The 15,641-nt window shown below is 44.1% G+C and overlaps 1 protein-coding gene across 2 annotated transcripts in view; it reads right to left on the bottom strand.

Moving 5' to 3' along the window:
* Nucleotides 1–15,641, bottom strand: part of Dock1 (dedicator of cyto-kinesis 1) — a 509,283-nt gene that overhangs the window by 96,559 nt on the left and 397,083 nt on the right. For both annotated transcript variants that reach the window (NM_001143858.1, XM_087561118.1), the window contains 1 exon segment: nt 1,638–1,716. In NM_001143858.1, the coding sequence (NP_001137330.1) occupies nt 1,638–1,716 (79 nt within the window).

Genomic DNA, 15,641 nt, shown 5'->3' with positions numbered 1-15,641 from the left:
CATATAATCACAAGAGAAATGTCAGGCTTGACTACAGGAAAAGTTAAATATTTTTATATAATAAACTTAAAACCATGAATAGGATATAATAAGAGTCCCAACTAATTAAAAACACTGAGAGCCAATGCAAGCAAAAGAAATGCCAGAAATGCCCAGGCGGTGCCTAGCAAAAAATCCCCACAGCTCATAAATACTCTCAGCCTAACTGGTCATTCAAAAATGTAGTGGTCAGAAAAGGATTCATATAAACAAGAGTCCTAAATTCTCAAGAAGGCCTGCACAAAGCTGCTTTGTTCAAAAGAGGCTGGCAAGAATGTCCTGGATAGCCCAGTGGGTCATAAGACAAAACACAAAGACAGAAGCGTGAGAAGGGCATTTGTAACTTGGAAGGGAGGTTGTCAAGGGTGGGAGGGAGCTTGGAGAAGATGGGGCTGGTGTCAGGGAGACTGAGGAGAATGTGGTACATACATGTATGAAAATCTCAAAGGAGAAAATCAAAAAAGTTTATAAACACATGCATACATACATATACATCTATGTGGCTGGCGAGGGTGCTACTACTGGGACATTTTTAGGAAGGCATTGGGACACCATCCATCAAGCTTGAACGCTCATCCTGTTTTGTCTGCAATCGGCCTTTTCTAGGGGGTACAGGCCTGGACATCCATGGAAGCTCATGGAAGCTTGGCTCAGGGCCGTGAGAAGCAGAAGCCGCTGGGCCATCTTGCAGGGGCAGCAGATACGGTCATGCTGTGGAGTATGGCAGGCCCCTGAAACACTCGGTGTGAACCAACACGTGTTAAAGGGAAGATGAAGTCATGCACGGGCCCGCCTAAATGTGCCTGGTGTCGGGAAGAGCACAGAGCACTTAGTTATAAGTAACTCCTGCAGAGAGAGCATGAGAATTGCAAAGGGCAGAGGAAACATTTCCTAACAACTCATTTACAGTGTGCGACTCTTTGTTATGACACATGAAAACAATCACCAAGCAGAGAAAAACAGTAAAAAGTTAAAAACAAAAGGAAACACAGTTTTGTTTTGTTTTTTTTTTTTTAAAAGTAAGATTGCCAAGGATGGGGATGTGGCTCCTTTGATAGACAGCCTAATTAGCATGCACAAGATATTTAGGGTTTCTTCCCCAGGACCTCTCCCCACATACTTAGGCCAGGCATATACGGAAAAGATATTTATGATACAGGAGGCTTCACTGTGCACAATACGGGTGTCATAAAGCCCGAAGGGAATATGAAGGGGAGAGAGTTCCAGAAGCAATTAGCTCACTGAAGCACACCTGATCCTCCCGTACTGAACCCTTCATCCTGTCTTAGGATGATCCAAGAGGAGGTTGGCAGCCAAGCATAGTAGCACTCAATGGCTTGTCTGCTGCTTCCTGCCAGTTGAGTTTCTCCTTGCCACTCTGACTCAGTACTTTCTCTTGGAAACAACTCTACCTTGTAACTTGCTAAATGGAGTAACCACACTAGAAGTATCATTTCTCACTCCTCGGGTTCCAACTCCACACCTCGGATCAGAGGCTGATTAAGATCCCAGGATCAGAGGTACAGGTGACTGACGCCGGGCAGCCCTTTGTTTTAACAAGACTCTCCCACAAAGGTGCTGTCTACTTCTCCATTTACCTGCAGCTCAAAGTTGGCTTGATCCAGAAATTTCTTGTTCAGCATATCTGCATACTGATTAATCGCCCGCAGGAAAACTCTGAAAGACCAAGAGAAAATGGCATAATTACACACTCAGGCTTTGGCACCTTTGCAGGTTTGGCATTTCAATTAGGTAGGATTCCAGACTGTGGAGAAGGCGAAGTCTCTGAGTCCTACATGAAGTTGGGAGGCTTTGCCAGTGAAAAGCACTCAGCGTTATATGCAGATGTTCTCCAAATTAATCAAGAAAATTAGCACATGCAGAAGGAAAGAAACAGACCAAAATAACAGCCCCTAAATGTAACATTTAAAAATGTATCACAAAAATACCCTGCTTTCCAAAAAAGAAGGAAGAAAAGGTGTGAATAAAACCCTTTCCTGGAGTGACGATGTCTTAGTGCTTCATAATCAAACCCTTTAGTTAGATCTGAAAGCACTCTTGGTGTGTAAGCTATTAGGCTCGGCACGGTTTGGGACAATGTTACTGTACTTGGATGGACTGCCATTATTGGTACCATCTGTCCTTTATCTGATTTTGATCATTGTTCACTTAATAAAAGAAAATTTAAAAGGCTTTAGTGGATAAGAAAGTGACCTGGTGAGAATTTTAGCGGCATTGTGATCTGTTGCTTCACTGATATGTATAATTGGCGAGTATGATGTCGGCACGGGAAGGCCAGATGAAGGTCAGGTTTCCTGATTTATCATTCTCTGCCTTAGCCCCTTCAAACAGGGAATTCATCTCTGAGTGACCCTGGAGCTAGAATAGTGGCCAGCAAGTCCTAGTGATCCCCTGTAGCCTCTGGTCACAGTTCTGGGTAACAGGTGTACATGGCCATGCCTAGCTTTTTACATGGGTGAAGGAGATTTGAACTCAGGTATAAATACAGGTACAGCAAGAGCTGAATCCCACTGAGCCACCACCTCAGCCCTGACAATGTGCAATTTTCAGCATATTTCTCAACACCCTGACTTCTACTTTTCCGTGATGAAGTGTGCAATTTGGGCTGTCAGGGAGGACTCTGGAGGGCTGTCTTTCCCCAGCTTGTGCACTCAGTAGACTTGTTTTATAACCCTTGAATGTGTTGACAACAGTAAAGCACAGTCCAGCTACTCCTTCGTAAATGGCATTCTCCCTTCCAACAAAGCATGGATGCAAGAGGAATTAGCATTAGGTCACAGATAATAAACTTAATTACCTCTCCTCATTTAGACAGCAGGAAGCAGCTACAATGAGAGGGAAATCTGGGTTACTTGAAATCCCTGTTATCTGAAGGAGCTATCTCTCTAACTAAGGAAGCTTCCAGAAGCTCCCTAGGTCTCCACCCAAGAGTCACTAAAGCTATGAGTGAGGGGGAGGAAGAAAAGGACTCTCCGCCTAGGGCTTTAGGAGACCTCTGGTAGAGCCTTTCCTGCAGTACTTGAGGCCAGTGCACTTTGTCACTCCTGAAGGGAGCTCTGTAAATCCCGAGCTGCAGGCATCATTCCATCAGAGAGCCAAACATCTGGATGTAGGACCCACACACTGATGCCACATGGCCTGTGGTGGAGTTTGCTATCTCAGTCTCTGGAGAAACAGACATCTGTATTCTTCCCTGGAGACATGAAGATATAACCAGATAGGAAGAATGGGTGTTTTTAAGTGTCTTTTAATGGAGGACCATGGGGATCACTGCCTTGTCCATTAGCCAAGACTGGGCAGCAGAATCCATTGGCCGGGTTTTGCAAATCTAGGATGCCCAGTTACGTTTGAGCTATAGCTCTGGGTGCTAAACTCTGTAATTGACTTAGTTGTTTCTTTAATGCTGAACGCAGCGTTTTAGGACATCCTGACAGATTAACTACAGGGAGCACAAAACTAGGGCCATGCCTTGTGTGTGGTGGAAACACGGCAACCCCGGCTAGCCTCTAGTCTAGGGTTGGTACCTGTCATGGCAGGAATACAGCACGGATCAAAAGAAGATGGTCTTATGAAGTCTTAAGCTTTGGAGGTTACATGCTACAGGAACAGAAACCAGAGATCTGCCTCAAGCCTCCAGGGAACACAGTTTCCTTCTCAAAGGAATGGGCTTGCATGAATTCCAAAAACTCCAAGCTTATGTAGCTACAATACACTTTTCTTTTCAATTTTTTTCCTTCATCTTTTGTGGACATTCCTGAAAGTACCCTGCTGCCCTTAAGAGCTGAAACTTGCTGTCCCCAGCCCTTGATGGCAATAATGACGGGTTTAGCCCAACATGGATTATTATTACGAGGTAATTATTTTGCCTCTAGATAACACCCAAACAGTTGCAATATGCTACTTCTAATTAAGCTCTGGAACATTTTCAGCTAGTTAAATAAAAGTATTTCTCAAAATGCCCTTCCCCCCTTTAAAGAAAAAAGAAACCATGTCAGGCTGAAACAATATGAAAGCTGAACAAAAACTTTTTTTTTTTTAATGAACTGTCAGCTGAGAAAGAGCAGTGCTGAGAGATAGATTCTATAATTTAGAATCCCTATAAATTTTTTAAAAAGCCAGGACAAAACTCCAAATAACACAGAATGCAAGATGCACGAAGGAAACTAGGGGAAACACTACAGTCGATGCTGTAAACAAGAGCAAATGGAACACCGGCTCAGCGCAGGAGAGGCGGGTGACTTACACAGACCCATCCAAGATGTGTGGAAATAATACCTCACAGTTCACAGCAATGGGATGAAAAAGCTGCTAACCCCAAGACTTCCTGAAATAAATCAATTAGCTAACTAGCCAAAACGGAAGTAAGCTCTGGCTACTTCAGGAGGATGACCAATTAGGTGCTGTAATCCTATGCTGTTTGTAATAAATCTCAAACAGGGAGCATACACACAGACAATCAGATTAGAAGCTTTTGCACAGCCCTTGCTTTTGGACATTGAGGTCTATGAAGAGGATCCCAAGACATGTGACTAGACCGATTCTGATTCTTGATGCCTTATCAGACTATAGAGAATAAAGGTTTTCTTCCCAGCGAGTCCTACACATCAAGATCTCAGTTGGTTTTGAGAGGAAGTGACCATAGGGAAGGCAGATAGGTGGGTAGATAGCTAGGTCTGTCTTTACACATCAGTGATTCTGTCTATGCTCCACACCGTTGGAGTGGGCTAAGGGGCGGGGGGGGGGAGAGAAAAGAAAATGGAAAAGAGAAAAAAGAAAAAGAAACACTCCCCCCTTTCTAACAATGGGTAAATGATAGATAGGGATGTAAGTACACTGTTTTTTTTTCCCCCCATGGGGGTTGGCTGGGTGGATGTGTAGACAAATAGAAATGAGGAAAGATGTGGGAGTGGGTCAGCCGATAGATAAAAGGATGGATGGGTAGGTGGGTGTGTGACAAGTGAGTGAATGGTAAATGACTGGGTAATGGATAGATGTGAGAACATGGATGAATAAATTAGTGGATGAGCAGTGGGGTGGATGGATGAACGGATGGATGGATGGGCAGGCAGGCAGATAAGTAGGTGAGTGGATGATGGGTAGGTAAGTAGTAAATGAGTGGGTGGGTGGATGGATAAATGAGTGGATAAGCTGCAGAATGGATGTATGCATGAATGGGTGGATGCATGCATGGATGGATGCATGGATGCATAGAAGGGCAGGTAGGTAGATAAGTAGGTGAGTGGATGATGGGAAGGTAAGTAGCAGATGAGAGGGTGGGTGGGTGGGTGGAGGAAGAAATGGTGGATGAATAGGTGGATAGATGGCAAATTAATGAGTAAGGTGGCCTAGAGAGCAGGCTGACTCCCATCAGAGGCTTAGGTATTTAGGTTTTTCTGTCTTGGGAGTCCCTGCTTTCTAAGTAGACTTGATGAGGCAGGGTTTAAGTAGTTTCAGGCTTTTGTTACCCAGATTTCTGATACAGTTTGGCAGTGGCATTGCTCCCTCTTCCTCCTCTTAGTCTACAGAGCACATCCCACTGTTCTCCTTATCTCTGACTCAGTTCATGATGGAAACAATCTTGCCTCTGTCACATCAAGAACCTCGAAGGCATCTATCTCGACAGATCCCTTGTCAGCGGGTACATTCTGAAAGGCTCTGTTCTAAGGAACCACATGTTTACAAGGACAGGAATAGATATCTTTACACCAAGGTGAATGTTAGGTAATTTTACCAACCAAAGCAAAATACCCTATTCCTCAGCTTGCCTCAGGACACCCCAGTAGAGGCCAGGCACAATGTAAGGATATCAGAAAGATGCTTGCTGAGAAGAAAAGAAGGTGCCCCGCCCCCCCCAAAAAAAGAAAGAAAGAAAAAGAAAAAAAAGCAGGTGTTCTATTCATGTAGAAGGGAAAAAGAAAAACCATCAATCATTAGGCAAATGGATCAAGTCCTGTCTTGCCCAGAGCCTGGGATGTTAGGTAGTAACTTCCGAACACCTAGTTAATGGTATAAAAGTTCAAATGTGTTCATGGATGCTCAACCAAATGGTCCAATGATTAAGAAAAGGGTAAGCTTGCATTTAACAGAGCTCTTTTCAATCATTTTTAATCTATGGAAGGATTTATTTATAATCTAAAACTTTGGAAGATAAAACCCTGCACAGAGATGAATAATACAGAGAGAATCAGAGGCAAATCATGTCACCCTAAAAAGATTAAAAAATGTCATCAGGTCGAGAGCCTTATTTCCAAAAGCCTAGTGGAAAGAACATAATCTCTAGATACTTGGCAACCTAGCCATGTGTCCATGAAGTCAGGGGATCATGCTCAAACCTATTATATATAGCTATATAGCATGTGTGTGGAGGTCAGAGGAGAATGTAGAGTATCTGTCTTCAAGTGCTTTCAAGCTTTTCTTTGAGACAGAGACTCTCATTGACTGGAATTTCACCATGTATGCCAGGTTAGCCAGGCCATGAGCTTCCAGATATCTGCCTGTCTCTACTGCTAGGATTACATGCATGGGTACCACACACAGATCTTCTTGTAGGGGTTTTGGAGACCCATATGCAGAAGGGATATACTGACTGAGCCATCTTCCTAAAATTTTTTGTTTAAATTATGGCAATCAGAAAAAAAAGACAATTAACAAGCTAATATAATTCAACTAATCAAACAACACAGAATGTTTCTCTGACAATATCTTCTATAAGAGACAGTCATTGCTAGTGGCTTTCTAGTAGAAACAATGCTCAATTCTGTCAGTCTCAACTAAGTTTAATTGTAGTTGACACATTTACACATTTGTATAGTTAAAGTCTTAATCTAATTGTATCTATATATCTGTCAATCAATGGCTTCCGCTGCATATAAACATTTAGTTATGCACCAAGGAACTCAACATCACAAAGGCATGATAAGGATGTAAGGTGACAGATACATTAATAAGGATGATTTAACCACTCCACACAGATGTACATATGCCACCAGAACACTCTACAACTTGTGAATATATAAAACAGCTGCCAATTATAATTGAGTAATAAAGAAAATATTACATCAACAGAAAAAGCAATTCAAGCCTCTGAGCAGTTCATGAGAACACTGAGCTGAGGTACTACTGAGTTCTTTGAAGACTGTCAAGCTACATGGCTTGCCTAGTTCAAGATTTTGAAAGTGAAGAAGAGACATCACTACATGTCCCACAGTCATCAAACACTGTCATCTTTCTGCATTCTATAATGGACGGCTACACCTAGTTTTCAACTTGGTTGTCTCTGGAATCTACTAATACTCACTTTGGGGTTGATCTGTGAAAGTATGTCTCAGAAGGGTTAACTGAAGGTGAAGACCAACCCCAGATTGGGTGGAACCTTCCAGAGGCAGGCAATTTACAAAGGGGTCCTAGGGCAAAATGATGCTGTTGTCATCCTTCGGTGACTTAGGAGCCTGGCTTCTAAAGTGTTCTAATATGCACTATAGACCAGTAGCTCTCTAGGCATTCTCCAGGTCTTTAACACCAGACTGGGACTATGGAGGCCTTTAGTCTCATGAACTAAATAGCTGTAGAATTCTCAACTTCTCCAGTGGGTAGAGGATAGCCAACGTTGAATTAACCAGCCCATATTGTCTAAGTCAACATAATAAATCCCCTTTGTAATATAGTCACTCCTTTGGCTCTGTTTTTCTAAGGAACCCTGAGTAATAGGACATACTACAAAATCTTAAGTTGCATTTGTTAAAAGGAAACTGTGCCCATGATTATTTCTATGCATTGCATGTCCTGGTAGATATACTTGAAAGAGGGGTGTAGTGGTTTGAATAGGTTTAGCCCCATAGATTCATGTGTTTCAGTGCTCAGCCATAGGGAATGGCAATATTAGGCAGTGTGGCCTTATTAGAGTAGGTGTGGCCTTGTTGGAGGAAGTGCAACAATGTGTAGGCAGGCTTTAAGGACTCCTATGCTGCATATGCGTTGCCCAGTAAGGAAAGAGAGTTTCCTTCTGGCTGCCCATGGAGGGCAGTCCCCTCTTGGCTGCCTTCTGATCAAGATTGTAGTACTTTTATCTCCTTCTCGAGCAGTGTGTCTGCCTGTATGCTGCCATGCTTCCCTCCATGATGATAATGGACTGAACTTCTGAAACTGTAAACCAACCCCAATTAAATGTTGTCCTTTATGAGAGTTGCCTTGGTCATGGTATCTCTTCACAGCAGGCAAACACTAACTAAGACAACATATTTGCTGAGTTCCAAGCCTCTGAGCAACATGAAGTTTATGTGGAATGTTTCAATGCTCTGGACTTTCTGCCCCATTGCCTATCATGACCTTGCACAAAAATGGTCAGGGTCAGGGTCAGGGGATGCTTCTGCTTTGGCAAGAGACCACCCAGAAAGGCTGCCTGCTGCGGTAAGGCAGGTGATGCACAGAGTACTAAAAGTAACACAGCCCAACTCAGCTGAGGAGGGAAGTTAACAAATTGAAAGTCATCAAAAGCCAGCTTAAGTACTGCAAGGACAGACTCGAAAATGACTGTGGTATTATACCCCCAACCTCTCCATGGTCTCTGTTACCCAGTGGTGGTGCTGCTAAAACACAAGATGAGGTACCTTGTCACTAAGCAGGGAAAAATATGGAGAACTGTGCAAAGCCTCCAGGGAAATGCAAAGCCAGTTCCAGTTCCAAAACTGTGAAGCTGAGGGTTTTTCCTAATTTCTTCCCTAAACTCACTTTAACTTACATAATTAGATTGCACAGTTCAATATCAGGGCATTTAAACAGTTCTGGCACCAAAACAAGTTGCTTTGGGGGCAGGAGGAACTGCATCTTTTACTAAAATGTTTTGCCCAAAGTGGGCAGAAAAAAAAGAGAAAGAAACAAACAAATTAGAAGTGACAGATCCCATCCCAGCAGGACAATGAGTCAAGTGCAGGAGCTGGAAATGCTCCTTCAAAGGATTTCTGCAGAATTCAGGAATGCTGGGGGAAAAAAAAGAGACAAACTAAGAAGTGGAGAGAGAGAGAGAGAGAGAGAGAGAGAGAGAGAGAGAGAGAGAGAGAGAGAGAGAGAGAGAGGGGCAGGCAAAGCAAATCACTCCAATTAAATGAGAAGGGGGTGGGTAATGAATGCTTTGTTTCAGTGAATCAGTATGGCTGTCCAGACCCCAGCTTGGCACAGCAGCTTTCGGGTCAGAGTAGAGGCCAACTAGGGTCAGCGGCTTCCTGTTGTGTAACCTCTACTGGGAAATGGAAAAATCATATACACATGAGGTGACTTCTAAGAAGGAACCCCAGGACTGGAAGTGCGAGGACTGCAGAGAAACCAAAAGCCTGGTGATCCAACATTGCCTCAAAAACACGGTAGGGAGACCAATGTCACTAGAGAGCCAGCTCAATAGAGGTTATGATTGACCATGCTGTGGGCTTGAATTGTGCTTGGTGGTGGACAATGGAGTTAGAACAGATTCCAAGGACTCTAACCCAGAGAAGGGTCACGTATAGCTAGGAGACCCCAAATCTCAAGACTCCATCATCTGCACAAATCTTGCTACAGTTTCCCAAGATTTCCTCATTTCTTTTTCAAATCAATAAAGACTTAAACATCCATCAGGTTCTTAACTAAAATCCTAATCTCCTTAAGGATTTTGTTTTTGTTTTGTTTTGTTTTGTTTTCCTGCTGGCCAGTGCTGGTAGAAGGTGGGGCTTGAGTTGCAGAAAGGAATACAGAGAATTTTCTGGGAGGGCCAGCCCTGGATCTAGGTTGTGTGGTCCTCACCACAAGGTCTCCAGTTAAGATGGCTGGACACTCATCCTCTAGTTCTTGCTAAAGAAGCAGGACAGGGTTCACTCCCTACCCCACTTCCGCTGAACTACTCCTCCCACTCAGCGAATCCTTAGGACTGAAGGGGCCACTCCAGGTGGCTGCATCCTGCCCGGACTCACATTTCCTCTCAACAGCTAAGCACTCTTCTTACTGCTGCTTGCTGCTCCAGGTAACCTCTCGTTATAGGAACTGCTGCTGTTCCTTCATACAAACCACGCTGTGTGATGAGTTCAAGAATTAGGGGGTAGAGATTACCCAATACTTTACACACAAGTAAACTGAGGCCCCATCTAGAGCTGAGCTCCTGTGACCTCACACTGCTTTCCTTAGGAACTGAAACATGGTGGCCGTGGTGACCCAAGTCAATTCCTGCTCTTTTTCTCCTTTCACATTGCAGTAAGGATAGCTTCCATCAGAAATCTAAGCTGACAGCAAAATGGGAGTTCAGGTTCTCACAATTATACTCAGACCATGGCTGTTTCATTTACCCCTCCATCCCTTAACTCTCTTATATTATTTTTTATATTTCAGGCCAGTTTTAGGTCCTCAGCAAAAATGAATGGAAAGCGATGCCTCTCTCCCAGATATGCCCAGCTTCCTCCTTAGCTGAGTGTGGTACATTTTCAACCATCTATGAACCTTCATCAGTGTCTGAATGCCAGTTATCACGTGGAGTCTGTGGTCTACACTCCTGTTGACTTCTCCTGGTGTGTGTTCTGTCGTTCACAAATGTATGGCAGATATTCTATTACAGAATAAAAAGCATGCTCACTGCCCCAAGATATTCTGTGATCCACCTAACGGATTTCTCTTCTCTCATCCCTGATGAACAGCCACCAAGCTCATCATTTTTCTGTGTGGTTCACAGTTCACATCATGGTGGGGAGGTCAGGGCAACAGGAGCCTGAGGCAGCTGGTCCCATCACATCCACAATCAGGAATCAAAGAGCGATGAATGCATGGTGCTTCTCAGCTCCCCCTTTTTACTTATACAGTCCAGGATTCCAGCCCAGGGGATGGTGCTACCCACAGTGGATAGATCTTCCTACCTTAATGCAGTAAAGATAACAAGCTTACTCCCCCCACCCCTTTTCTAGGAATGCCCAGAGGTCCAAGTTTCAAGTTATAATAGATTCTATCAATTTGTCAACGAACACCAATTATTAGTCTGGGTGTATGAATGTGTTTACTCTTTAAAGAAGCAAACTAATGTAAATAATGTAAATTGCATCATCTTGACAATTTTAAGGCATATATTTCATCAATGCTTAACACACAAACATCTACGCCATCATTGCTGTCTCTCTGCAGAGTTTATCTTACAGACATGAGGCCTCAGCCCTTGAACAGTGACTCCCCACTGTGCCCATCTCCCTGTCCCTCATAACTGCCTTTGCACCGTCTATGAGTCCGATAACTCTCGGTTCCAAACATGAGTAGAATCATAAAGCCTTTATCTTCCAGTGAATGGTTTCCTTCACAAGCAAAACACCCTCAAGGTTTGCCTCTGTGACTGTGGTGTCACAATCCCTTCTTAAAGCTGAGGAATACCTTATTGTAAAAGTCACACCGTGCTTGTTCACTGACTTCCAGCTCGACATGAATTGTTTTCAGCATTTGGCTAGGATAAGTACAGGCATGCAGCTCAGTGTGTGAGCATCTGATTTCCATGCCTTTGGGTGTCCACATGAAAGGGTACTGGCCATAGTACTGGTGATTGCCTTGCAAGCATTTAAGGAAGCACTATGCAATTCTACATGGCAACTGCCCGGTTTAATATCTCTAACCACAGTTCATAAGGGTTCTAGCTCCTCTAAGTCCTCATCAAGGCTTGCTATTTTCTCTTTTGGAGTTCTGACAGTCGCTATTTAAGGTACCATCTGGAAAGTGGCTTAAAGTCTCGTTAGAACACAGCCATACCTACTCATTAGGAGATGACACATAGCTGTGTGCCCACTACCAAGAGAGGGGCGATGCAATGGGTGTAGGTGGGGTGGGATGGAAAGGAATGTGACGTCAGATCGAATGTATAGATGTCACGGGATCCACGTGCAGCAGGCACCTCTGGATAAATGTGTTCTTGAAAAACTGTGAAGAACGTGGCTGTTAACTGCCTTGACACAAAAACGGGCACCAGTGTGGGTTAACTCATATGTTAATAAGCTAGATATAGCCATTCCGGAACCCATGGACACTTCAAAACAACAGTGTTACACAGGATAAAAACAAGCATTATTATTCATCAAATAAATAATAAAGTTAATAAGGCCACAAGCTACCTCTCTCTCCAACCTCCTTTTCATTCTCCTGTGCCTCCCATCCCTGCCCGGATAACCCATGGCAACGTCACAGTAAGTGCTGGGTTAGTGGGAGACAGAATAATGTGACAAAAGTGATCCAGCAAACCCTGGGAAGGGGGACATCCTCTAATAAAAGTGGAGGCAGGGAACACAGCATATGGCTTGACACTAAGAATCAACCATGGTAAGGAAGAAAGGGTCCTAGTTGCCCCACAGAGTCTGTCTACCAACATCCCAATGTGTGACTCCCTCTGTTCCAGGCTGCTTCTGTGGTCTCCCTCATCTCTCAACTGGATGATTCAAGGGCTGTGATGTTAGATGATGGACGATAGAAGATGATCTGGCTGGAGGCAGAGACAAAGCAGGGGCAGTCATCTTTCAGGCTTAGGTACAAGCACACAGATCTTGATAGGGTGTGAGAATCAGGCTCAGCCACACTGGAGTCTTTGCTGATTTCTAGTTACACACGGAGGTGGGAGGGTCAGAACAGAGAGCTAGGAATTTCTGTTCAGAGATGAATTGTGTTGGGAATAAACAGCAATGTTGGCAGCACAACATTGCAGATGTAATTAATTTTCCCAAACTGCACACCTGTAAATGGGAGAAAGGTGAATTTTATGGTATATATATATATATATATATATATATATATATATATATATATATATATCATATAGTGTATGTGTATACACACACACACACACACACACACATATATATATAGTGTATATATACCATATATTATAATAATAAAGAAGAAAGACAAGAGAGGGAAAGGAAACAGCATTTTCTAGAAACTGCAGCAGTGGGAGTCATGATTTTCCTATACCACCACTGTGACTTAGTTCCATGCTTTAGGAAAAAAAAAATAAAACAACCAACAAACTAAACTAAACTAAAGCAAACCAACAAACCTGGGAATACAAATGTGTGTCTTTCACTCTGCAAGCCCCAGGCTGTTTGGGTCCAGGAGTCTGAGGGGCACCAATAAATAGCATAAACAAAGACAAAACTAGAAACCTAACAAGGATAACAACCACAAGCCCAGAGCCTCGGGCCCTAGGGTGCCTGTCACATAGCTTGGGAGAAGGGACAGCCACATGCCTAGAGGAGCCTTCTCACCAAGCAGGCAGCAGGGCATCCTGTACAGAATAAAGTCTAGTACAGATGAATGCACCTCGTGAGGACCCCCGGGGTGAGCTGTAAAGTTCAAGGCAGACATTCTTAAGAGAAGCTAGCAGAGCAAAGGACAAAGCATCTTTCAAGTCAGCTCATGCTTGGATGGACCAGCTCTGTCTAGTACCCGTCCTAGTGCATCTGCAAGACTTGCTTAAGGGCACTTTAATCATTTAGCAAACTAATGTAACTTGCTCCAGGCTCCATTGCCACAGGCTAAAAACTGGGACAAGATTCTTTGGCCACTCCAGGGGCCTAGGTGCCTGAGAGTGTTCTGTGAGCAGCTACCTGGCACTTGGCATTTTCTATATTTCCCTCATCCACACTGGAGTGTGGCTAATTCTACTCACTACCAGCTTAGATGTCCGTGCACAGGCGTCCTGCTAGGCCTCTGTGTGAGAGAAACAGGGAGGAGATAGGAGATAGGGGATGAAGCAGGGAGGGGAACTTTCATACACCACAGTATGATAAAGATGTATCTATACTCCATATTGCAGAAAGGAATATTAATAGCTTAGCACTTTAGTGCTAAGAGGTTTATTCGGTCTGAGTTTTCCCCATCCTCCCCAGCTCAGATGGCCTGGAGGAGGACAAGGTCAACATCAGCCTACCCTAACTAGCTTCCAGAATTCAAGAACTGCCAGATTACAGATATTTAAAGAATGAGGGGATGTGCGAGGGGGTGATAACCAGAAGCATAGACACCCCAGGTCTTTGAAGAGTGGCTGACCACCTATGTGATATCTCTTGTTAGCCTAACAAAAGACATTGACAAAGCAACTTGCAGATGGAGGGGTTGGCTTGGGCTTACACTTTGAAGATAAGATAGAGTCTGTCACTGTGGGGAGGTCCCAGAGACAAGAGTTTGAGGCTGATGGTCACACTGTACCCACAGTCCTAAGGAGAGAGATGGATGCTGGCCCTCAGCTCTATTTCTCCTTTTTTCCAGTCCAGGATTCTGGAACATGAAATGGTACCCCCTAGATTTAAGGTAAGTCTTCCAACATGTATGAACTCAATCTGGAAACACCCTCATAGACACAACCAGAGACCTGTTTCCATGGTGATTTTCAATCCAGTCTAGTTGACAATGGAGAGTAGTCATCATGTCACCTGACTTGAGTGGGTCAGATTCTGGAGTGACTAACCTTTGCTCTTTGCTCTTCTCCCACGCAATCTGCTGCAGGAGAGGAGCTGTAAGGCAGTTTGTAGGGTGTTAACTTACTGCCATCTCAGAGCCCTGGCTCTTGGAATACAGTGCAGGTAAGGATCCTCTTCCTGGCCTTTGTGGTAACCAGCATGGACCCTGATGTGTGAGCTGTCATTTGTAGACTATGCAGTCATGGTCAAATTCATTAACACCTCTGAACTCCAGTCTCCTTGCTAAGGTGTGGGGCACAGGGGAAGGAGGATCAGAAGTTAAGAGCTTCTAAAATGGCTATTCGAAAGAACTGTCTACCACCTGACAGAGTTAGCTGGGACTGTGGTCAGGACACAAGGGTGAAGGCCTCTGTTACCTTCTTTGTCAAGGGTTTCAGAAGAGATCTTTGAGAGAGGTCAGTGAGCAAAGGAGAATGCAGGTTAATGTTGATGAGACCTCAGCCTGCTATGATGCCCCTTCCATCACCCCACAGCATCTGTAGCCCGTGGTGTGGAGTAAAGCCTCCACAATCATCCCATAGCAGCTGGAGCCCTCAAATGTTACTTATTTTGATAATAACTAGAAGAAACTGCAAAGTCAGTGTGATTGCATGAGACCTGGAATTGATGTCAGGATATTTTCCTCAACCATTTCTTTGCCTTAGTTTTGGAGATGAGGTTCTCTCTCTGAACCCAGAGCTTACTGTAGCAGGTGCTATGGCTCGTTATTGGCCTCCTGGGATCCACTTGTCTCTGCCTCCATGCCCGACTTTTATGTAGGTGTTGGGGATTCAAAGTCAAGTCCTCATGTTTGTGGAGCCATCTCTCCAGCTCCCAAGGTCTGCTAATTAGTGGTTTTAACTGTGTCTCCCCTTTCAATGCTTAGATTATCACAGGCACAATAGTGTGGGTAGTTTGTGGTTCTGCCTATACTCCGGATTTGTGGGTGGGAACTGCTCCAGGGCAAGGTGTGGTCATGCTGGAACTCTGCCGACCATGATAGACTTGCTCTTTTTTTGTTTCCTGGACACATGGAGCCACAGACCTCAAAGCCAAATGTGTTGTACAGGTCCTGCTGGCATTGTCTTTCATCCTTGAACGCATGCAGAGAGAGGTTCTCCTTTGGTGGTCCCAGTGCTGACATAA

Source organism: Rattus norvegicus, chromosome 1, assembly GCF_021556685.1.
Source record: "Rattus norvegicus strain SHRSP/BbbUtx chromosome 1, alternate assembly SHRSP_T2T, whole genome shotgun sequence".
Taxonomy (NCBI): domain Eukaryota; kingdom Metazoa; phylum Chordata; class Mammalia; order Rodentia; family Muridae; genus Rattus; species Rattus norvegicus.
This window is presented reverse-complemented; position numbering and strand designations above follow the sequence as displayed.